General features: G+C 34.4%; 1 protein-coding gene across 6 annotated transcripts; it reads right to left on the bottom strand.

Annotated features, from left to right (window-relative positions):
- Positions 1–944: 944 nt before the first annotated feature.
- On the bottom strand, positions 945–25,619 carry LOC126758232 (neuropeptide CCHamide-2). Of its 6 annotated transcripts, none has more exons than XM_050472384.1 (4): positions 25,229–25,619; positions 7,205–7,285; positions 1,883–2,109; positions 945–1,790 (listed from the first exon to the last, which is right to left on the bottom strand). In XM_050472384.1, exons 2-4 carry the CDS (start codon positions 7,278–7,280, stop codon positions 1,689–1,691), a joined length of 405 nt encoding a protein of 134 aa, XP_050328341.1. In that variant the 5' UTR covers positions 7,281–7,285; positions 25,229–25,619; the 3' UTR covers positions 945–1,688. The 6 variants fall into 6 exon arrangements, with proteins under 6 accessions (XP_050328341.1, XP_050328369.1, XP_050328321.1 ...); XM_050472412.1 differs by lacking the exon at positions 25,229–25,619 and adding an exon at positions 13,455–13,505; XM_050472364.1 differs by lacking the exon at positions 25,229–25,619 and adding an exon at positions 13,322–13,492.

Raw genomic sequence — 25,619 nt, 5'->3', positions numbered from 1 at the left:
GGAACTCGTAGTTTTGCCAAAAATTCAGGTAACCGTTTCAAGGGGTTACATGGGTTTATTCGGGTAGAAAACAGACTTTTTTCAACAATTTTTTCTCATATAATAAAAAGTTGCGCCCGCGTGCGCAGGATAACTCCTTACAGGATCTTCTAAAGTGAAAAATACGTGTTTTAGTTAAAACCTTAACTTAGAACTTGGACGAAAGACAAAAAAAAACTGAAAATTGGATTTTTGGCAGAAATTTATACAAAAAATGAAAATTTTAGTGAAAATCTCGATATATGTCCTTTTTTAAACTTTGCAATCGAAAAAAATCTTTCGTTCCAGTCTTTAAAAACTGTTTTTAAAGGTCTGTGTAAAATTTCATGAAGATTGGTTGAGTAGTTCTCGAGAAATCTTGCCAACCGACTTCATAAACACAGTTTCGGGAAAAACGTGTTTAAAGACGACCCACTTAGCCTAGCTAGCCTCTAGCGTACAAGTTCTCAAGGTTGTATTTCCGAAACTATTACTCTGATTAACTTGAAAATTTAAGACAATATTTTAGTGGTGTTGTAGATTTAATAAGGCAATAAAAAATTCGAAATTTTTTTGAAACCCGTGAACATATGCAACCCCTGAATGGTTTTCAATTTACTATGAATTTCTTTCACTTTTTCCCAATTACAAATGCTTCTGCACTCGTCTATAAGCACTGAGTAATCTCAAGTAAACTCAAAGGATGGGTAAAAGGGGCGATTTTGACCATTTTAAAACTGCACTAAGCCGGCGTTATGGGGATTTTATTACAAAATTTTGGTAAATTTTTCTAATTATATGTTTCGATTCCTTATTATTTTATCTCACAAACAAGAGATCTCAGCTTCTTCGTCTAATATGAACTTTGCGGCTTTATTTTAAAATGTCGTCTTCACAGCACATCAAATAAAAGCTTGGACACTCAATTTAAGCTTTATAATAATTTATTAACATTTACATACATACTCATATTTGGTAAATAAAGGTATCCTATAGTCTTTGCTTTTCATTATCTTTGTTTTGGAACATAGAGTTTGGCTAAGTGTTTAGATCCACTATTCTAAAGTATAGTCTAATTTCCTTAGTTACATACATAATGTGATTTCACTTCGGAATAGTTAAAGAAAGCATTTGAATTCTCTCCATAGCAACTAATGTACAATGCAGTTGTGTGCGTTTCTCATATATAAATGTGTGTATGTGTGTTTGCCTTTGTGTGTGTGAGTTATGCAATCAACTGAAATTTTCCAGCCCTTAAAATTTCAGTCAGATTCTGCCATAATGCGAAAATAAGTAGTATAATGAATTCATTGATTTTTTCCCATATTTACTAATTTCTGCTTATATATTTATTGTATGTACATATTATCTGTGTTGAAGCGGAGTGGTTATACAATTTTATGCGTGTATGTGTGTGTGTTTCAATTTCCACTAGATAATCTACCAAAATATGTATATACAAATATTTAAGGAAAATATGGATTTCATGCTCTTATACATAAGCCAAATGCATTTGTTTTTTTTTGTTTTTTGTAATTTTATACAGCAATATTGGAATTTCAGTTTTTCTGCACACTTGAAGATCCGTCTACTTTGCCCGTTCGCAACTGATGTTGATGAAGTTAAAAGTCTGGATGGTTTGTCGGTGTTGTTGCGTGGTGTCTCACATCTTAATTGAAGTTGTTGCTGTTGTCCCGGCTAAACGCCTCGGCTGAGATGGGGTAGTCGATTTCATTGGCCCGCTCAACAGGTCGCTTCAGATGTCCACCCAGCTAAATATGGTGAAAGTGAAAAAGTTGGTTAGTATTTGCTTGTGTAGTATCGAAATATGTAAGCAGCAATGTCAATCATTTGCCAAACTCACCAATGACCTCATAAACTTGATGAGTCGATATCTGGGGTATGTGTCAATTTCTCTCTCCGGTAATAGTCCTGTCGCTTCATTAGGCATTGCTTGCAGCAATTCGTTGGGATGCAATTCGTCTCTTTCGTTTCTGTATGCACTATTTGCCAGCATTTCATCCGTTAAGGAGCCCAGCGAACGTTTTCCGTGTCCACCGTAACAAGCTTGTCCATATGCGTTGCAGCCCTCTGTAAGGCAATAGAGATTTGTATATTTGTAATTAATTCATATAGAGTTTGGCCTACAAACTTAGACGCATGTATGTATTTATATGTGTATGTGTATAAATCATTTATGCTAGGCGTGTGAGCAATTATTTCTGGACAGCTTTCGGGTTAAATTGCCATTTTTAGTTATTGCACGTTGTTTTAAAGTTTAAAAAGCGAGCATAGAAAAGTCTTAATGAAGTGGTGTGAGGAGGTAGGAAGGCAAAGACAAAAGGTCGCGATGTATGCCTCTAATTTAACCAAACCTTCAGGTGCAAAGGCTTTTAAGTTATGTGTATCCAGGGCAAGTTTTCACCCGATTTTTGCCGATCTATGTGGTTATATGTGGTGGTTCTTTCTATTTGTTATATGGGAGCTAGTGAAATGCTTGTGCTTGATTTGCATACTGGAAAGTTAAAAGAATCAGATGCAGTTTAAAATTGTGCTAAGTGGGAAGTAGGCGTGGTTGTAGTCCTGAAATATAAGTTTTCACCGAAATATCGGTGGTGCCACGCCTATTGTCCAATTCGGTCCTCTTTTGCCAACCTAGGTGTAAAATTTATTGTCTATGGCCGATTTATTTATTGATTTGCCGCTCTCTTAGTAGTTTTTAACGAAACCTTTATATGTAGAGTGGAGGGCCTTAACACCCTATTACATTCATTTTTACATTGTTGGATGGGGAACCTAGGGAATTCGTTCTGAGCAAATTTGGATATTGTAACATGAGTGGCTTAGAAGATATGTACATGTACGTGGCCATACCCAGTTTTTCGAGAGTTTTAGCCCAAGTGTGTCTCTTGATTCTGTGATATCCAGTACCGAATTCCAGAATTATGATTACATTACTAATGGCACTTTGTGGGCGTGGCAGTAGTCTGATTATGCCTACCTACGATGTCGCCCTTACTACTTTGCCAAGGGCTATGTGTACCAAGTTTCCTTACGATATCGCAATTTTTACTTAAGTTATTGCTTGCACAGACAGACGGGCGGACAGACAGTCACTCGGATTTCAATGCGTCTCATCATCCTGGTCATTTATAGATAGATATTACCCTAGATTATTTTTAGGTGATACAAACAACCGTTAGGTGAACAAAACTATTATACTCCGTGGCAACATGTTGCAAGAGTATAAAAACTGTAATATACACATACTTTTAAGTGTCTTTGTTGTTACCTCTTGGGTGTAAGAACATCGGGGCAAACTTAATACACATTGTTGAGGCTATAACAAGAAAAGCCAGTAAAGTGAGCTTGCGTGTGGTCCCTTTCTTCATGGTCTAAATGCTACATGTGAACGCAAATCATAATAATTTTATACTCAGAATACCTGTTAGCAGCAAAAGAGCATCCCTTTGAACATGTCTTATGGTTCTTATATGCTTATATTTTTACATATGTGTGTATATACATATGTACATATATATTTATGTATGTCTATTTTTTATGTACTTATCTCTATCTTGCAATTTTTGAAGATCAAAATGCTAATTTACCTTAACAATCACGATATTGCACGAAGTACTCCCAAAGGGATATAAAAGGGCACTGCTTAGAGTCAAGCATATTTGACAAAATTGGAATTAGTTGTGGCATGTAATAATCGAAATCAAGCAGCTATTTGTCTTTGATTTATTTCATACACATATACATACATACATATGTATTATGCATTTGTAAATTTGTGTAAAGAAACTTTGTTTCCAACCGTTCCTTTGTGGGGGGTTTCCAAGGAATTTCTATAAGTATGCTTTAAATGTGAATAAGCATATGTGTGCACTGTTTTTTCATATTCTTAAAACTGTTATCATAATATTTTGCCGCATATGGAACATGCATACATATGAACAAATATACTACGTATGCAATTGAGGTGAGGGTGACGCTAATGTTGCGATCACTTAATTTTGATTTATAATACATATTCATATGTATACATATATGTTGTATATATATGCACCAGTAGTTGTGTACATTCACTCGTACTCTGAGTGTTCAAATATAAATAAAAAAATTGCTTGAGCTTATCTCACAGCAGGCCGCGCTGCCCAAAGGCCATATTAAATAGACCGAAAATAAATATTTTCTTGCATACAGTTTATATTTATATTTTTAAAACAAACAATTTACATAATAAGTTTAATTGAAATCTTCACAAGCCAATTACATGCATATGTACATATGTATGTGTGTGCAATGATTAGCAGAGGCAAAGCATTAGTGAGACCAAGTCAATTGAAGATAATATTTGAAAGCTAAAAATGTATAAGAAAATACAAATTTCGACTTTTGCTGGTTCGTTGAACTTGTTTGGAGGCATAAAGCGCAAAATTGAAAATTTCAAACAATATTGAAGTGACTGCATTTGTACTAAAAGGGTGCTTAAAGTTGGCGGGTGAGCTCAAATATGGCAATGTGTTGGTTTCGTCTTCACATATAGCATATAAACATAACTTTTCCGTTCCGACATAAAACGGATATCGACATTTTCCACGCGATAAACAATGCGATGTGCTGTTGTGAGTATTATATAATGGCGCGGTGCAACGCTGCTATTTGCAGGTGTCAACAATTTCCTTTACACCAATTGTTGTTGCATGTAGAAATGTGTATTCAACTGTATTTTACTGGAAGTCGCAACTTTAAAGCTAGGGTTTGATAAACAGTGCTCGACATTGTAATAGAGCCATTTATTATTATTTTGTTATTTATTACGAGAACTAAAATCTTATTTTTTCTTGAATAATTAATTAAATTAATTTTATTTAAGTAATTTTTTTTTTATTTTATTTATTATTCTATTTATTTCTTTTTTTATTATTTATTATGCCATTCTTTCAATATTCCGAACATCCGTTCGAAAGCTAATGTTTTTGTGCGCCTTTTTGGTTATATGACATTCATTTGAAGCAAAAATAATTTTTTTTTTTACCCAAGAATCTATAACTTTGCACCTGAAAAAGTGTTTTTGCGGAGAGTTCTGCTTTATTACTTGAATATATTGGTGGAAGATGATTTCCACGATTTAATGGTGATTATTTTGGCTTGGAACTCTATTGGCTTCGAAGAGGAAGAAAGGTTTGGGTGGCCAAAACAGTTTGAAGGTGATAAACTGGCAGTACTACTCCATGAAGTTTGTTGCCAAATAAAAAAGAGCTAGCATTTGGCAGTCACTAAAGCAGCCATTTCACAAAGCGGCTGGATACATTCTAAAGCAAGGAAATTGAGGGCAATATTAATTGAAAGCAAGAGACGTTGAAGTACGATTTCAAATGTTGGAAATGCTATTTGAACGCTAAAAACGAAGTCGTTTTTCCGGCAGATTGTGACTGGCAATGAAAGGTGGATTCATTAGGACAACCCTAAAAGGCTTACTTCGGGTATAACCGAACATTTTATACTCTTGCAATGTGCAAGAATCAAATCCGGGGAAATTCCTTCTGGAGCAAAACGTCAATCAGAGGATCAAGCTCCAAACTGTTATATCGAATTTTTTGACAAAAGTCAACTATAGCTACTGGGGTCCGCATATTCAGTACCAAAGAGTTAGAACAGTTTTGGTCATAAGATGACTTCAAAGGCATTTTTTAAGCAAATTTATTGGTTCTTTTTTTGTATACTGAAATGTGATAACAATCAGATGGAATTTCAAATTGTGTTAGTACGCGAATTTGAAGTCCATTTTTGCACTGTAACATATGTACAAATGTCATGTACCGCATTTGGTTGATATCGGTCGAGTAGGTCCCGAGATATGGGTTTTCACCGAAATGTGGGCGGTATAAGGCTCCTATAAAGCCTTCTTATACCATCCCTATTGTAAAATTTAATGTCTTTGATGCATTAAGTTACTGATTTATTGCAATTTTAGTAGCTTTAGTACCGAGGGTTATCCTGATGATATCGTTATAAGGGTTAAAAAATTTGTTTGGGTTAATTTGAGTGATATATGTAGCTTTATTGGTTTGAAAGATATATACATTAAATTTATTAAGGGGCGAGGCCAAACGCCATTTTTACAGATTTTTAAGACACAGATGTTCCTTGCTACTGCGATCCCCTGAGCCAAATTAGATTCAATAATTAGTCTCTTGAGAAAAACTAAACTTCAAAGAACTTAGTTGCAAATTTGGTGAAAGTATGTTCCTAATTAACAGCTGATCACTGCACCTATCATCCTTCTGTTCTGTTCCTACCATCCTCATATAAACTTATTTATATGCACACGCGCACCGCTGTTCCTAGGCACGCAATTCAAGCGCTTCGAACTCTTCTGCTTCTTATTCGAGCTCTTTAAAGTGTCGAATGAATTTCCGAAGATAAGAAATTTGTTTTGCTCACTTCAAAAATGTTGCTTCACTTGCATTATACAAGTATAAATATGAATGTATGCGTGCTGTATACAATTTCCTGTAATATTTTACTGTCTATATGTTTTCAATTGTACACTTGTGTATATGTATGTACATATGTATGTTTGTATTTAATAGTTTTGTTTTGCTGCCAAATCACTGCACTTATACTCCAACGTATTTAAATACATAGAAACAGTCAACATTCACTTCCAGCAGGAACAGCTCGTGTTCACCTGCTCGCCCGTGTTGTTGCATTGCTTCAACTCTTCCCTCCCTCACTTTTCGCATTCACAAACACAATGTGAAGAAGTAAGTATAAACAATGCTGTTGCTCGATTATCGCAGAAATTGCCATCTTGCAGGCTATGAACGCCGTCTCAAGGTGGACGGCTGGCAGAAAGTGTATAAATTTCGACTTTCAACCTGTAGCTTTATCTATTAATTTAGCTAATTGTGTTACAATGCTCTCATTTAAGTGTCTGCAAAACACGAATTTAATTTTATTTATTTGTGCACACAAAACATAGTGTTTATTTGAGGCGGCGGCGAAGGTGTCAAATTAATGTAAACCACAGCCGAACTGTTTAAGCTGTACATTTAAAGGCGCTGGTGTGTATGTTAAAGGGTTTATGAGAAACCGTTGTGTAAGACACTTATTCTTATAGTTATAATATTTTGACATATAAACTCATTAAATTACGAGTTTTATGACTTACTCTTTGCTTGGCCTTGCTGTGCCGCCAGCACGATCGCACAGATCATCAACAACAGGAAGGATACTGAAGAAGTCATCGTCACTAAAAGAAAAAAAAGAAAGTTAAATTAAATTAGTTATAATTTAAAAATATAATAATATTTTAAGTATAATTAGACTAATTACAATTATTTTCTCACATTCGTGCTGCTTACTTTAGTAGCTACATTTGTTAGTAAATGGTTCGAGGATTTGATCTCACTTCATGTTACTTTTAACTAAAAATTAAATTGCCAAAAATCCATACCGATATGGATGGATGGAGTATGACAGAGTAGCTGAAGCCTAAAAAGTATTTTCTACCAGAAAGTTTGGCTCGTACAATGACCTGCGGTCGAAAAAAACCAAAATTGACAAATGGCGGCTTAAAAAAATTGTATTATTGATCGGATAAAAAAATTAAGGAGTCATTGTGTTTATAATTATATACCGAACACTGTTAGTGGTCCAATAATTTGTCACCGACTAATCATTAAAGCAAATCTGAAAAATGAAATTTTGAAAAATAGCGTTTAAAGATAAACTGTTCGAGCTGATTGGACAGCGCGACTACACGATAGAAGGTTGTAACTCAAAAGCTATTTAAGACATCGATTTAAAGTTTTAGTATATATTTTTAAAGGTATAATCCATACAAATATGCAAAAGTCTACTTTTTTAAATATCTTTCTAGTTGCGCCCTTTAACAAATCTCCAATAGCAAACACGTTTGCTCTCAATCAAATTCTACTTTAATTATCTAATGAAATGCGGAAATGCGTCATCAAACATACGAATTGCTACAAGCAGAAAAATTATAAAAATTGCACGTAAAACCTATTAGCAATTCCAAATAAAACATTTAGGTTGCAGGTCGCAGGTCATTAAATCGACCATTAAGCTTGAAAGGAGAAGCTCTGTAAAAAAAAAAAATAAAATAAATAAAAACAAATGAATTACAACAAATTCAGCTTTGCCAACAAACAGTGGCTTCAACCTTTATTTGTGTCTTGAGATTAACGCACTAAATAATAGAACAGTTACATATATCGATACATATATGTACACACTATAATAGCCGATGCCAAAAGGTTAATCGAAGCAATCAAAAATGGCATAGCACAACAAAGTTTGCATAAACTTCTTAAGCTCCAAGACGTGAGTGGAATGATGGAACATTGTCAATATGAACAATTTTGTTAAATGTTTTTGTTGTTGTTATAGGTACCTTTCTTTAATATTGATTATTATCTGAAGTAATTTTCTCATCACTCTCAAATAACAGTAATATTGCCTAAATATATTTATGCGACTTTAGTTTAATTAAAATTCAAGGAATAAAAGGCGAATGCTTCGGTCATATTAGTCCAATAACCCATTAAAAGGTTAAAGATTAAAAGGAGAATTTTGCAATTTTCTTTAGTTAAACGCAATTTTAGTTACATTCTGGCTTGTGGTGTAGTATTTGTTTGCATGTTTTTTTGCAAAGTTTTTCCTATCACGAAGTGAAATGTTTAATCCAATTCCTTAAAATAATAGTTAAAGGGTTATTTACGTGCATGCCTGTCGGCCTTGGTAATTATACCATAAGCATGTTCCAAAAATTTCGAATTGTTGATAATTTAATAAACGCCCATAGGGATCAGTTCAAGAATTGGAGTACAGGTGTGTTATCGTTTAGTTTAATATACGAGAGATAATTTAAATGCTAATGCGGAGATTAAAGAGTTCGACATTTCTCTTGAGTTCGTTCGAATGACTTTGGTGAATATTTTGGGTATGATACGCGTTCTTGCTCTACTAGTCCCCATAAAGCTGATTTTTTTTCAAAAAGAGTGCCATAAGCAGGTCCCTTTGGACATTTTTGATCGTGTGAATTCCGATCCCATACGAGTTTATGAGTTTGACATGCAAACAAGTCAACAAACGAACCCAAAAACGAACTGAAACCAAAAAAAAACATGCCAAAGTTTCTAAAAAGTCAAGGGGACGTTCGTTGTTTTTTTCGATATTCGTGATTTGATGCATCATGAATTTGCTCCGGCGTGACAGACGGTCACTAAGGAGTTCTATTTGGCCGTATTGAGGCGATTGCGTTAGAATATCCGTCGAAAATGGGCGGAATTGTGAAAAAAGAATTTATGGATTTTACGCGACGATAATACACCATCGTATCGAGCAAATTTAAAGCAAATTTTTATTCAGCAGACTTGGCCCCATGTAATTTTTTCTTGTCCCCTAAACTGAAATTGCTGCTCGGTGGATAGTTTTTAGTCGATCGAAGACATAAAACAAAATCTATGAAGGAGCTAAAGACCATCTCAAAAAGTGCTTATGAAAAGTGTTGGCATAAGTGTATTACATCTGGTGGTTTATTTACAATTTCCAGGTACATTTTTGTATGTACCAAGTTTGAAAGGTATATATCGCCAGCTAGATGAATAGAATACCAAATATATGAAATATATATTTGAATGCCTCATATATCAGTCATTTGATACTAAGTGCAGCTGATGTCAACTCCTCCTTTTACTTCCGTTGACTTTAAATGGAATATCTCAAGCAATAAGTGATATAATTTCATTTAACATATACATTCCATACAAATTAATAAAATTAACAACATTTGCTTTTACTTATTCCTCTAATTAATAATTTTATTATCTGAAATTTATTTAATTTCATTATAGTGAAAATTTAATTGGCTAATAGCCACAGCAGCAAGCGCTATGTTTATGCAATCGTGCGAATATATGTAAGTGGCATATATGTATGTGTAAATATGCAACTGACATTGTGTTTATTGCCAAATCATACCCGAATACCTATACATATATATTAAGGTGTCCATTATTGCCAAAGTTGATTTGATTTTTGCAAACGTCCACTGAAGTCTCATTTAACACAGATTTTACTGAAAAACTTAAATAACTTTAATACTTGGTAAATGAAATAGGAAAAATATTTTCTTCAAATTTTCTCTCGTTACTTGACTTAAGAGATGTGTAATAGAGGATAGATAGAGAGTAATGAAAATATAACGGTACTATCAGCGTATTACACATATGGTATGTTGTTTTAAAGCTACAGTAGCAATAAGTGGGTTCAACTTATACATCAAATATACTGAGCACTTGTGTAGCATTCTATGTTGCTCATACGACATGGTGTACAATATGAATACAGTACAATTGATGCATAATTTCAAGTGGCTATAATTTTAAAGGAATGTATGATCTTTTTTATGATAGGTTCCCAGCAAATAAAGTCAGCTTGGGAAATAACGGATACCCTAATATATATATATATACGTACATACATACGTTTGCATTTCATGCTTGGGGAGCGTGCGTTTATTTTTGTTTACGAAGCTTATTTATGTTCAAGTCTTCTTATCAGCGATTATTAGCTATATTCACACATACATATGTATGTGTATGTCGGTGCATGTGTGATATTCCATTTGCACTATATTATAACTGCATTGGTTAAATAGGCATAAGTGGCAAAAGTGATTTTAATGTGTCAATCAATGCATTATAATTGGAGTAAAACATTTTATTAAGCACATATGTACACACAAACAAATACAACGATGATTGCCAGTACACAACGTAATCACATTAGCATTTTATGTGCAGGAAGGCAAAACATCTGGCTTATACAAGAGTTATTAAGCAGAATTATGTACCTATGTATGTATGTATTTGTTTGCGCTGACGATAAATTATGTACGAGTATAAAAATATGTACTGTTAAATATGACCATGGCGTGGTTGTTATTGAATTAGAGTTGGCGGAAGTTAATGTGTGGCAAGAAAAGTTTAAAGTACAAGCAGAATTTATGAGAGGAAGAAGGCGAGGCGTGAGTTTCTTTCTTTGCGTAAAAAGATTCGCAGTGGTTAAAAGTATCGCAAGTTGAGAATTTTTAAATCATTTGCACATACTTGGCACATATTTTGGATATTTACTTTTTTCTTTAAGAACTTTTTGTTTTGGTGCAGTCATCATCTCTGAATACAAATTAATTATTGAGAAGACTTTTTAAAACAAAGAAGATTAAGAATATATATGTACATTACAAGTTTATGAGCAAATATGGCAACATTATTTTGTTTTGGTACTCCAAAAAAGTAGATAAAAACAATAAAAAAACTAATTATTATTATTTTTTCCCTTTATCTATTATATATTATTTTTTGAAGTACTAAAACAATATTAATATATACTTATACCCTGAACAGGATAGATACCGTTCCAAAGTAAACAGAACTTTTTGAATCTAGCGTATCTATATGTCGAATATTGATTTAGAATCTGCTATCCTTATCGATTGCCCGGTGAGACTTTCATGACATTTCATCGATTGGAAGTGAAGAAATGGAATTGAACATCTCCGAAACATCGATTTATCGCATTTTGACCGAACATTTGGGCTTACGAAAGGTGTGCACGGTTTGTTTCGCACAAATTGACTGACGATCAAAAATTGCTCAGAATCCAATATTCGAAGGACCCTTGTGACACCGGCTAACGAGCTAAAACACTCGTTCGACATGCTTTTGGACCGTGCAAAAAGCTGTATTGAAGGAGAAGGAGACTATTTTGAATAAAATAAATTGATTTTGCCGAAAAAACCATTTGTTCTGTTTTTTTTTTAAGTCATGTATACTTTGGAAACCCCCTTATACATATATAGACTATGACAAAAAAAATTATAGATACAACGCAAAATATTTAATCATTCATCAATATGTATTGTTTCGCACTTTTTGGGATGACCTTCAGCGTCTTCAGCGAATTTTGTTTCATCTCCTGTTTGACAGTAAATATTTTTTCGACTGAAAACGGGTTCCACGGAGCGGCAATTTCAGTTTGGGGAACAAGAAGCAACCGAAACCAAATCTGGTGAATATGGTGGTTGATCATCGATCATTGCGCTTTGGCTTTAAATTCGGTCACAACCGTGGCTCGATGCAATGGTGCATTATCATCGTGTAAAATCCATAAATCGTTCTTCCAAAATTCCGGCCGTTTTCGACGGATGTTCTCACGCTTATTGACCTTCGGTCCGTCCGAAACCATGACTCACCAAACGATATTTGGTTAAGAATACAAAATTTAAGACAAATTCTATCTTTGATATTTTTATCCATTTTAAAAATCGCTACGCATTACTGAGGTGTACCGACATAAGCATTAGGGACAGTCCTACCAAAATAGTGAAAAACAGTTTTTTAAAATATCATTTAGCCGGGGAATTTAAATTACAACTTCCGGGTACCTTTTTGTCAAAATTTATGTACTATATGTATAAACGATCACTGAGATGAGCTGAGCCTATTTAGCCATGTTTGTCAGTCCATTTGTATATAAGCAAAATAGTCCCTCTGTTTTTGAGAAATCGTTCTGAAATTGTGCACACCTCATTTTCTACCCAAGGCAATCATATAGCTGTCATACCAACTGATTGATCAAAACCATGTTCATTTTTGCATTTGACAAGATGTCTTCCCGAAATTTCGTATTATTGCTCAAGGCAACGCTGCAATTTCCGAACGTGCAGTTCGGATCACTATAGCATAAAGCTGCTGTATAAACTGACCAAACCAAATCAAGAAAATAACTTTTAAACACTTTTATGCTATTAGAAATGTACCAGTGAAGGCTGTTATAGCTTTGGTGCAGCCAATGTTAACGTTTTTTTATTGTTTTACTTAAAACACTCACCTTCGAGAATTTTACGAAACGTTTAGTGCGATTATGTAAGCTGATGACCTTCTCGTGTCAAACAAAATTCAAAATCTGAATATTCCTTAAGCTCTACTAAGTTACTTAATATATATGTTTATACATATAAATTTGTTTATAAAAAAATATATTATACTTTTATTTTTGTTAATTTATTATATAATTTATTATAATTTTTCGTTTGAAAATAAGTCGTTGTTTTGTAAAGTAGGTACACAGTAATCACAGTTAGGCTTTTACTAATAAAATTCTAAGCATATTTTTTTATAATAAATTATTTTTATATTTTCGGTATAGCAGTTTGTTTATTTATTATTATTATTTTTTTCTTTCGATTATTAATTTTTACTTCGTGTTCTATTTGGTCAGTAGTTACCACTAGTTTAGCACTGTTATCATCATTACCGCTGTATAAAATTGAAAATTCGCGATACGCGTTAATTTATGATCGAGCGCTTTGACTGTTCAACTGTGTGACTTACATCTTCAAAAACTCCCGACGAAGTGTCAGCTTATTTATTGCTGAGCATGGATTGAAGTGAAGGCGCTTAACCTGAATAATCTACAAATTTTTTTATTGCTTATTTATACATATATGTGCATGTATGTATGTGTGTATATGGCACAGGTTAAAGCGAAAAATAATGTATGTACTATATATGTATATATGTTATATTTGTGGCGTCGGTATGAGGGACACTGTATGTACACTACATATGTACATGTTTAGTGAGTAGACAACTGTGTTATAAATCTAATAATTATTTAAAAATATGTATCTTTATTTCTAATAGAGTGTATTTTTTTATAAAAAGTGAACTTTTTTAATTTTATTTGCCAATGAGAGGCGACTTAAGGTGTTAGAACAGTTCAGAATTTCATATAATTTCGTATACTTTGTGATCTCAAAAATATCATTTAATTCATAGTATAGTGGAAAAAATTGCCTTGTCCAATCCGACTTAGATTTGCTACGCCAGTCATCTTCAGCACGTAAAGTTTTAAATGCGATAACAGATACAATACACTTATGCCAACCATTTTCCAGTCCTCGAAACAGCTATCGTAAGCACTTTTTGGCTTTCAGCTCTTTCAGCGAGTTTTTTTATACCTTCAATCGACTGAAAACGGGTTCCACGGAGCGGCAATTTCAGTTGAGGGAGCAAGAAAAAGTCACACGGAGCCAAATCTGGTGAATACGTGGGTTAATCTATGGCTTTTGGCTTTAAATTCGGTCAAAATCGTAATTTTGTTTGAAAAAAAAAAATCAGCTTAATCGGGACAAGTTGAGCAAAAACGCGTTTCATATCCAAAATATATACCAAAATCATTCGAACGAACTCCCGAGAGATTTCGAGCTTGCTGCCATCTCTCTAAAGCTTGTCTGTCGAATTTCAAGCACCGTATCCTTCACTTTTTTCATATTTTCATCAGTTGATGAGGTCGAAAGTGAGCCAGAACGAGGCATGTCTTCAGCGATAACTTGACCGTCTTTGAAGGCTTTTTACCACTCTTAGGCTTGTGTTTGATAAAACTGAATCACCGTAAGCCTTTTCCAACATTCGCAGCGATTTCGCACACGAAATTTGATTAGAAATACAAAATTGGAGACAAATTCGTTGTTCTATAATTTATTCATTGTAAAAACAACATACTAATGAAGTGTACCGACTTAAGCAGCTGCTGTAAACAAACTTTTCAACAGATCGCGTTTGTATTTGGCTTATTAATTAAGGACAAAAGTTGATTTCGAATATTGGTCAATAAAAAATTTGTATGCATTCAAACTCATGTAAAAACTCGTAAGAGAGAAAATCAATGGTTTTTTCTCTACTTATAGAAAAAATTCTCCGACCCTTTTATTAGTGTTTAAGATGTGCCTAACTCCCAAATGCAAAATTCTTTCTATACATGAATCATTAATCCGTCAAATTTAAAGTTTTTCATAAATGAATGCCCCACAGCTAACAGTGTGTAGCGTGCATAATTGAAATGAGAGCAATTACAACGAAAAAACGTGGCAAGTATAGCGAGAATTCCCTCCAATGGGCTGGCATATACTACTCTAACTGGCTTCCTATTGGCTGCTTAACTTAATTTCATACATAGCTGGCACTTATATACACACATATATACATATGTTTATATGTTTATGTATACATATTCGTGAACACTTTAATTGGTAGATAACCAATTTAAAAAAAAAAAAATATTAATAAAATATTTTTTATATAAAAATATATGTTCATACATACAAACATATATGTATGTAAAAAATATATTAGCTCGCTCGAGTGCATGTGAACCATAATATTATTGATTGTTAAATAATAATAACAAAGTACGACATTTTAAACTCAGAGATTTGCACTCCTTGTTACGAATTGTCACACGCACGCCGCATTTGTTTGTGCTTCCGTCTGTATGACTCTGGGATGGATTAAGGTGTATTATACATATCTACAATATACATAGTATTTATATGTGTGTTGGCAGCGCTAATTGTGGTGATTCGTTAAAAATACATTGATCTCAAAGCCGTGAACGACAACAACAACAAACACGTTTCTATCCACGGCAATGTCCAGGCACATTCTTGTCTTGTTTACTGTCTGCCTATCTGCTGCGACAAAAAAAAAATAGTTTCGTACTCACTACTAACCATTCTCAAGTCAGACATATTAAAGAGTCATAAAAACACTTATCCGCTGTGAATAACTTTATAAAAATAAACATAAGCATATATAAATATGGAATAATCCATAAATAACCACTTGACATGCTATTTTAAGCACTGCAGACTTGTTATTAAATTTTTGCGCCACTGATAAACCAACTGTTCTACAGCTTGTCAACTAGGTGAACCATTAATATTGAGAGAAATATATATGTATATACATATGCAAGTGTTAGTAAGTGTGCGGTGGCAGCCATAGACTTTGTGGTATGCAAAGTCTGCATCTGTTTATATACCTCTTCATACTAGTTTTGGGTAGATTTTTCCTTTACCATATGTGAAATATATGTATGTGTGAATATTTAATTACTCACATTATTATGTATAATCGCTAACATAAATACTTACTTATACATATGTACTATATGTATGACAATGACTTGCGATAAAATATCACTTACGCCACTGCAGTGGCACAATCAAGGCAATATAATGGTTTATGCTGTCAAATCAGGTTGTTAATATGACGTTTCGGGATTACCTCAAGTGGCCAATGATATTAAATAGATATATTTATGAGCTATCAAAGCTATCAAAAATCGATATATAAATGTATATATTCCTGTCCATATACATATGCACATTCATATATTATATCCACTACTGCGGGAAGTACTATAGGTCTCTAGTAGATAATATCATATAGGCGCTTATCTTCTTGTTGAAAATTGTTTTGTGTTCCAATGTGTGAAGTATTTTTCAGATTGATTTCTCTTATGATTTATAGACTGATATCAACCGAAAACAAATAGTATATTTTTAGAAATATTTACACATAACAAAATATTACTCATACGTCACGTATACCACAAAAATGTTTTTCTCCTTCGAGGTACTTATTTCCAGTTTTAGTGTTCGTATTTTAGTAATTCATTTTTAAGATACAGTGTCTAGCATACTCTGCTGCTCATTTGTCGGAACCGCCGATATCGGACCACTGTAGAGTATAACTGTCATACAAACTAAGCGGCGGGAATCAAGCACATCTAAGGAAAGTTTTTTCATTTGACGAATCGGCCTGTGAGATCAACAATTGAGCGTCTAGTCCACAGTACAGTATAAAATGTCCCTGTGCTATTGAGACAAAGAAGTGCACGTAATGTCGCGAATATTACTGCCGCCAGCGCATAAATAGAGGAAGACCTAAATCAGTCTCTCACACGTCGTTATCAAGCGTTGGGCATCTTTGTGCCGTCGTAGTGGCAAATTACAAGATCAAATTGACAAAAGCACTGAAGCCGCTTGACCAGCAGAATCGTCGGATGTTCGTGAATTGGGCTAAGCAGCGATGAGGCTCATTTTTGGCTGTACTGACGAACAATAAGCAAATTTATTGGTCAGGCAACACTCCAAACGTACAAGTACGTCAGCATTGCATCCCGAAAAAATTACGGTTTGGTGCGGTTTATGGGCCGGCGACGTCAATGGACCGTACTTCTTACGTGATTATCAAGACCGGCACGTTACTGTGTATGGGAATTGCTACCGCTCTATGATAACCGAATATTTTTGACCCGAATTGGATGATATGGGCTTGGACAATATGTGGTTCCAACAGGACGGACCACACAGCGAATATCACAATCGTTTTATAGAAAACCAAGTTTGGTGGACGTGTTTTCTCACGAAATGGCCGCCTCGGTAGTGCGATTTGACGCCGTTAGACTATTTCCTGTGGAGTTATGACAAGTCTATGGTCAATGCCAACAAGTCAGTGACGATTGATGAACTTCGTTCGTATATCGAACGTGAAATTGCAGCAGTATCGGCCGATTTATGCTTGAAAACCGTTAAAAATTGGATTCAGCGTCTGGATTTCAGCAAGCGTGCCCGTGGTGGTTATCGAATGTACTTTCACAGGAATAAAAAATTTCTTTGATATTCCAAATCGAGTTTGTTTTAATTAAAAAAACGTTTATAGCGCTATTATTGAGAACCCGTTATTTTTAATAGCACATTTTCCACAGCTATTAATTTAGAAATAGGAAATTTCGAGTTTTAAAATCTAAATTAGCAATTACCCTCGAAAATTAGTGTAAACAAAAGTCGGGACATATGCATAAAAATTAAGTGCATATCTGCCGTGAGTAAGTGTTTTTGCACCCACCCGCGCTGTTACTAAGTAAATTGTACTAAACAAATCAGTACCTGCGTACAAATGTATATACATATGCAAATGTTTTTGTTCAAAATAAATAAAATTAAATAGTGTAAACGTTCTATACAAAATATAGGAACTAAATAAGTAATATATGAACAGTTTGATAATTATAGTACTATTCCGACCTGAACGCCACCAGCGATAACGAATGGGAAAATTATTATTATCAAATTTAACAAAAATAAAAATAAAATCAAACAAATCATTTCAAAAAAGAAACAAAATTGTGCATCTGGAGTGTTGTAAACAGATAGATAGATTGAAGCGACAAAACGAACGAAGTGTCTAATCCGATTAAGCGTGCAGAGGCAATCGCAGCGCTGCACAAGGTGAGGAGAGGCACGCTGTGAGCCGAGCGCCTTTGCTTAGAAAAAAAAAAACACGGCGCTACGAAATGTTGTGACAATTTGACCCAATCGCACGGCATCGGCGATAAGTGCGAGAATAAGGATTAGCTGGGTGATTTTTCGCATAAACAACAATACAAGTGTGCAGAACATGCATACGTATACACGAGTATTTACAAAAAAGTACTACACGATTTTATATCCCCACTTATATATGTATGTAATATTAAATTATTAATAATGCCATTACAAAATTTATACCGTTTGGCAGAATAATTGTAAATCGCTTCTTGTTGTGGCTTTTGGCAAATAATTACGCTAAATAAATATTCCTTTTGGCATTTGTGATACATCATTTTCCTATTTCCAACTGCTATTACAAGCGCAGCCTCTGCGATTCTTTCTATTGACTAGGTTTTGAATAATTAATAGCGAGTTAAAAGAGCAGCTACTTTAGCCCGCTTGATGCAATTATGCTAAAGTGTTTGAATTGCTTGAAGTGATTACGAATTTGGTTATCCATTACATTTCACAAATAAATAAGCATTTATTAAAGGCTTCTCCTGATGTCCTCCGGTCACATCTGCGAGTTTTTTTAATACGCGTGGGCGAGAATAAGCTTTAGCTTCAAAGGCAAATATTAGAATTTCGAGAGCAAATGAGAAAGAAAAATAAACAAACTCAAAAAGAAAATTAAAGTGGGTAAAACTTGGTTAATAAAGTATCAGAACAATGGGTTTTTTTCTAGTTCTATTATAAGTATTCTGTTTGACCTTTTCTCCACGTGCCTTTTGCAAAAAATGTTTTAATGTATTATAAGACAATCTGGAACTAGATTGAGAGTTTCGCTTATCTCTCTAATGCGGTTATAGCCGAGTTAATAACAGCGCGCCAGTCGTTTCTTCTTTTTCCATTCCGAGATACCAAGGGCCGCCCGTCAGCCAGCCAACGGTGTAGAGGTCTTCCTCCACCTTTGCTTCTCAAGGCGGGTACTTCGTCGAATACTTTAAGAGCTGTAGTGTTTTCAGCCATACGGACGAAATGAGCTAGCAAGCGTAGCCACTGTCTCTTATTTCGTTGAAATATTGTACATATGTCAATGCGTCGTATAATTCGTACAGTTCATCGTTCAATCGTATGCGTTATTCGGCGTAGCCAATGCGCAAAGGGCCATAAATCTTTCGCAGAATCTTTCTCTCGAAAACTTGCAACGTCGACTCATCAGATGTTGTAATCGTCCATGCCTCTGCACCATGTAACACGACGGGGATGATTAATGATTTGTGGAGTTTGATCTTTGTTCGACGAGAGAGGCTTTTACTTCTCAATTGCCTAAGTTGAATGTAGCACCTCTTTGCAAGAGTTATTCTGCGTTGGATTTCGAGGCTGATGTTGTTGTTGGTGTTAATACTGGTTCCAAGATAGACGCAAATATCTACGATTTCGAAATTATGACTGTCATCAGTGACATGCGAGCCGAGTCATGAGTATGACGACTATTTATTCGATGAGAGGAGATATTTCGTCTTGCCCTCGTTCACTACCAGACCCATTTTCTTCGCTTTCTTATCCATTGCGGAGAAACTAACGGCGCGGGTGTTTAGGGCATACAAAGCGGCATAGAAGCAGCTCCTTTTCGTGCTGTCAAAAGCAGGTTTGAAATCGATGTAGGAGTGATGTGTGTCGATCGTCTTTTCACGGGTCTTTTCCAAAATTTGGCGCATGGGGAATATCTGGTCAGTTTTTGATTCATGATCCAGGCCTAAAGCCACACTGAAAGGGCCAATCATGGGCTTTAATATTTCGTACAATACGCTCGATAGAATCGTATATCCGATGTTTAGCAGACTTATCCCACGGTAGTTGGCGCAGATTGTGGGGTCTAAATTTTTGTGGTTTGGGCAGAGCATACTTAAATTTCAATCTTCGGGCATTCTTTCGTCCGAACATATTCTACAAAAAAGCTTATGCATGCTCTTTATCAGTTCTTCGTCGCCGTGTCTGAATAGCTCGTCCGGCAGTCCATCGGCTCCCACCGCTTTGTTGTTCTTCAGACGGACAATTGCAATTCGAAATCTTCATGGTCATCGATTGACAAATCGGGTGCACCATCTCTTAGTGGTATCCTTTAACTGTCATTCAGCAGGTTGGATTGATCATTGGGTGGGCTAGCAGTTCATTGGTGGCCTTCAACTTGTTTAATAACAATTTTTACACTTTTTACTACCAAACATACCAATTATATAATAAATAAGTATGTTCGTTTCCCTATTCATGATATGGTATTTCCAAAAATTTTTATACCCTGAACAAGGTTACCCGAAAAAATATGGGATACCCTTTCGTGTATAATGTATAATTAATAGAATTAGTCCCTCAGTTTTTGAGATATCGATTTGAAATTTTTCAAGTGTCCTATTGTCGCCAAGAAGCTGTTCAATTGTCGGAATCATCGAAATCGGATCTATATAGCATATAGCTGCCTTACAAACCGGTCAATCAAAATTAAGATAGATTTTTTATGCTATAAAAAGTGTGATTAAGGGGTCCCGGTGGTCTAGAATTTTCAAAAAATCGATTTTTTTTGTTTGATAGTTCGAAAGTATAATCCTTTAAGAATATACTGTAAAATTTTTGGAAGGATATTCACATTATTTTAGCTTCTACAGCCGTTTTAGCAGGTAGCGCGCGGTCGAGGGGCTCAATGAATAGATGCTTTGTATGTCATTTATCTCAAAACTACTTTTTTCGGCGTGCCGTTGATGAAAAAAAACTATCCATCCGAATCACTTCAAATTTTAATATAGTGTTTATAAGATCAATATCTATCGCTGGAACTACGATCAAATTTTAATTTTAAGAACTTCGATTTTTTTTCGATCTAAAACTGGTCCAAAAATAGCTGCTTTCAGAATCTGAACTTCAAAAGCGCGAAATTTTTTTAATTTTCAATTTTTTTTTTGGTTGTAGTTCCTGCGATAGCTGCACTCCTACTGATTAGTAATTTATTCGGTTTTTATGTTTCAGATGTTCTGAAGAGTCAAAATCAACAACGGCACCGGGAGTCATTTTTTAAGATAGCTTTTTTTGGACGCCATTTTTAATATTGTTAAAATTTTTTTTTATTTAACAAAAAAATATTTTTATACTTTTCATAAGTGTACAAATAAACTGTAAAAATTTTAAATCGATTGCTCTTTTTTTAAACCTTAAAAAAATATCCAGAAAACACCCTTAATTTGAACGTTCTAGACCACCGGGACCCTTTAAAATACTTACTAAGACTTACTAAGGGTTATAAATTCTTAAATTTTCACAAAGACAATCAAGATAGACATATTTTCCTAATGTTTTTCAAATCTTTCATAATTATTGGAACGTCATATTGAGATTAGCTCTACTTCACGTAGATTTGTTTATGGTATAATTCAATTTAAATTATTTACTCATTTCTCTTTACAAATGCCCCAGGACATGTACACAGATGCAACTTGACTTCAATATCGATTACCAAAATTTATCAAAAATTCTTTTTGTGTAAGTCCCACAATTTGATTTCTACTTAAGACAATAAGCGCAAACGCACCGGATATGTTGGACGCGATGTTCTACGCGATACGCTTCATTTAAATGATTATAACAAGCATCTAAGCATATTTGTATGTAGTATGCAAATAAGGATGTGTATTTGAGTGCAATTAATTATGGAATTAATATTAGAGCAGTCTGCAAAGTTTAAGTGCTCGGCTTCCATGACCGTAGGCTCATTCAGCCTTACGCGGAACAAAAAAATGAATCGCGCAAAAAATAACCAAAACACAAAAAAAAAAAATATCTAATGGAATCAGCAGAAAGTGAACGTCGCTCAACATTTGACTTCCTGTCCTAGACACAGTTACTCTGCCAACGCTTTCTATTCATTTGTGTACTTTGAATATCCTATTTTGCTATTTCTCAGCCATTCATGCCGCGCACAAAGAAAAAGTTACACGCCAACATCCTGTGCTTGTGAAAAAAGTGAGATTGCGTTGCATTAGGGAGCGGAATCGCATATGACGTTTAGCGTTTTACCGTTTTAGCATTTAGAGCTTTGCGCTTAGAGCAATTAAGTGTATTTATTATATATTTCAATAGGTGCAAAGCAAAAAAAGTGCGCAAGTTGTGAAATAAACAGTTTTATGTGTACATTTTATACACTCATGGGTCCCATTTTGAGTTGACATGGGATCAAAAAAGGCATCTTTATACCTGTTAATAGAAATTCATATGAAAATATGAATATAATTTATGAATAAACGGCTTAAAATAAGACAAATTATATACTATGTGTATAAATATAAATATGTTGGAGAGCCGTGTCTCTGCGTCTATGACCCAGTTGTCTTTGCCTTGAATTTACTCAGAATGAATAGTATATGCATTTAATCCATCAATGCAGATGCAAATTTTTATATAATTGCTATAAAAAGCCACGCAAGTAGTATTCGTTTTATAAATATTTTTTAACGATTTTTTTAAAACTCATACATATGTATATTGTATCGGCTGATCCAAGTAGAGGTACTTTTTTCAGTCGCTTTTTTTGACAGATCATGCATTGGATAATATTCGATCGAATAGACTACGTCCAGCACGTAGTGAAGAAAATATAGCCGCCGTAGCCGAGAGTGTATACGAAGACCGTCAAGAGTCGATTCGGTGCCGTTCGCAGCAACGACTTGGCGCATTTTGCGTCGAGATCTTGTCGCGCCATGATAACCGACTATTTGATGCCTAGAATTAAAGCTCGTGATCTCGGCGACATTTGGTTTCAACAAGATGGAACCACTTTCACACATCGCATTAATCAATGGATTTAGCGGTGAGCAGATGATTTCACGTTTTGGGCCGGTCTATTGGCCACCAAAATCGTGTGATATCACAGCGTTAAACCTTTTCCTGTGGGGACAATCCTATTTCGATTCCGGCCTTGGAGCAAAACATTAGGCACGTCATTCACAAGTTAGCAGCCGAAATGCTCGAATGAGTCATCGAAAATTGAATTCACGGGATGGACTATGTAAGAAGTAGCTGCGACCAACATTTGAGAGAGATAATCTTCAAAAAATAAATGCCAAATAATGTACTTCGGAATAATAATAAACATTCCTCATTAAATTTTAAGTTTCTGTGTTTTTTCTTTTAAAAAGTAGGGAACGTCGAAATGGATCACTCTTTATATATAGAAAAATAAAGTATAGCGGTATACAAATGTGTTGGTAGGGAAGATTTGTTGTAAACGAGTCTTAATTTTTTCTGTTTGGTTGGCATGACATCTGTCAAACATATTCAATAATCTTACAGTCATTGAACAAACAACATCAAATTTTTGAATTGTGTTGAAAATGTTAAATTTTGTACAAAAAGTGCTGCACAGTCGTATCGAATGCTTGTCGAGCCATATGCTGATCATGCTCTATCAGAAGCAACAGGCGTGATATGGTTTCATTGCTTCAGAGGACTTGGAAGACAACCAAAAAAGTTTGAAGACGCTGAACTGCCAGCAATATTAGATGAAGAGGATACTTTGAGTCAAAAGTAATGACAGCCATTTTTAATATTGCAAAACAAAATCAGATACGTAGGAGTCAAAAATTTGGTGACCGATTGGTTAGCTTCAAAAGTCGAACATTTCTATTGGCAAGGTATACACAAATTGCTTCTGGCAATGGTGGTCAAAAGAGGTGGTCTTAGAATATTTTTTTTTTTTACTTTCGCATTCAAACTTCAATATTATTTGTGTATTTATATGTATGTACATAAGTTGCTGAAAAACTGCAGTAAATCGTTAGGCCGATCATGTCCTCATTTTTGTGGACTTCATTTTGATACCAAACATGTAAAGAAGGTCTGAGTTGGGTGTAGCTGTAACTGTACATTTTATACTCGCGCAAGTAAAAGTAATATGCGGGGGTTTCCTATATATTTTAATTAAAACTAGTTAACTAGACCGAATTTTAACCATTTTTGTTAACTGTGAGCTTGAACAGTTATGGTCCGACTCTTAGAGTTGAGATGGTATACCTTAGATGAACTATTAGTGCAAAGTTTTATTCCGATATATTCATTGCTGCTTGATTTGAATGTTGGAAAGTGAAAGAATCAAATGAAATGGGAAGTTGGGAAGTAGGCGTGGTTGTGAATCGCTTTTATTCCATTTTCATTTTGTAACATAAAAATATCAGAAAATTTTGAATGTCACCAAATCAGAAATTATTCTACAGCGTTATTAATTTACTTTCTCTCTGAAACTTCTCTACGAGAATATATTGTCAATACAATGACCAATGGAACCCGAATCTTGACTGATACGCGAGAGTCCGATAAAAATTTCGAGTCTGCCACCTGCATTTGCGATATTTGATTACACGAAAACCAAACTTTAGAGTTTTGAAATACTTGAGATATTTTGAATTTTGAATGTACCAAATCATTCTAGCGTTAATTTATTGCTATTCTTGAAAATTCTTAAAACGAGAAATAATCTCTAAAAAGTTACTAATAATTATAAGTCATAGTTATGGCCTTATATGGTTATTAAATTAACTTAAGAGTGTAGAGATTTTGAGTTTTAGATCATTATTTTGAAGGTAAAAATAATTTGACTAAATGTAATTTATAGGAGTAAGAAATAGGTGAAGCATACATTTGGGCGTCGCCAAAATTGAATAAGCTTTTCCTACTCTCCATTACCGAACTTATATCAAATAAGATTTAGGATAATAAAATCTGAAAAAACATGTACTTTCCCGCGATATTCAGTTTTTGCAAGTTGGATTTCAGAAAAATAGATTATTTAAGCAATATTAATTAATTTTCCTCCTGATAAGCTCACCACAAGTTGGAAAAATTTAAGATGACCATTCAAAATAATTTGAAACAAAATATGAAAAGACTGATTTGATTGATTTGATACATATGTATGTATGTATATCAAAACTTCAAAAATATAAAATTCCAAATTTTACTTACCGATTTTGTATGGATTTGCTTAAGTCTTTAATTATTGAATATTTTAAGCGTGCAGCGCAATCTTTATGAGCGATCACCACACGATATTTTTGATTAATATTTCTGAGCTAAGCCAAACTCTACTGCGGTTACAGTGCTTTTTGAACTCAATACGAATTTGACTTGATTTCTTTTGCAATGAACTGTTATAATTTATGAACTGTTATAATTTATTGCTTGCGCTTATTACCGCTATTTATTGCTCAATTACGCGTACTCTTACGTGTCGGTCGATATATTTTCTTGACTAACACCACTTGTTGTCTCACGTAACTGTGTATTGAAACTTGAATATTCTTTCTGACTTTGTGTGCCACCGCGGTCACTATGTGCTGCTAAAGTATGCAAGCGC

Source organism: Bactrocera neohumeralis, chromosome 2 (assembly GCF_024586455.1).
Source record: "Bactrocera neohumeralis isolate Rockhampton chromosome 2, APGP_CSIRO_Bneo_wtdbg2-racon-allhic-juicebox.fasta_v2, whole genome shotgun sequence".
NCBI classification, from domain to species: Eukaryota; Metazoa; Arthropoda; class Insecta; order Diptera; family Tephritidae; genus Bactrocera; species Bactrocera neohumeralis.
This window is presented reverse-complemented; position numbering and strand designations above follow the sequence as displayed.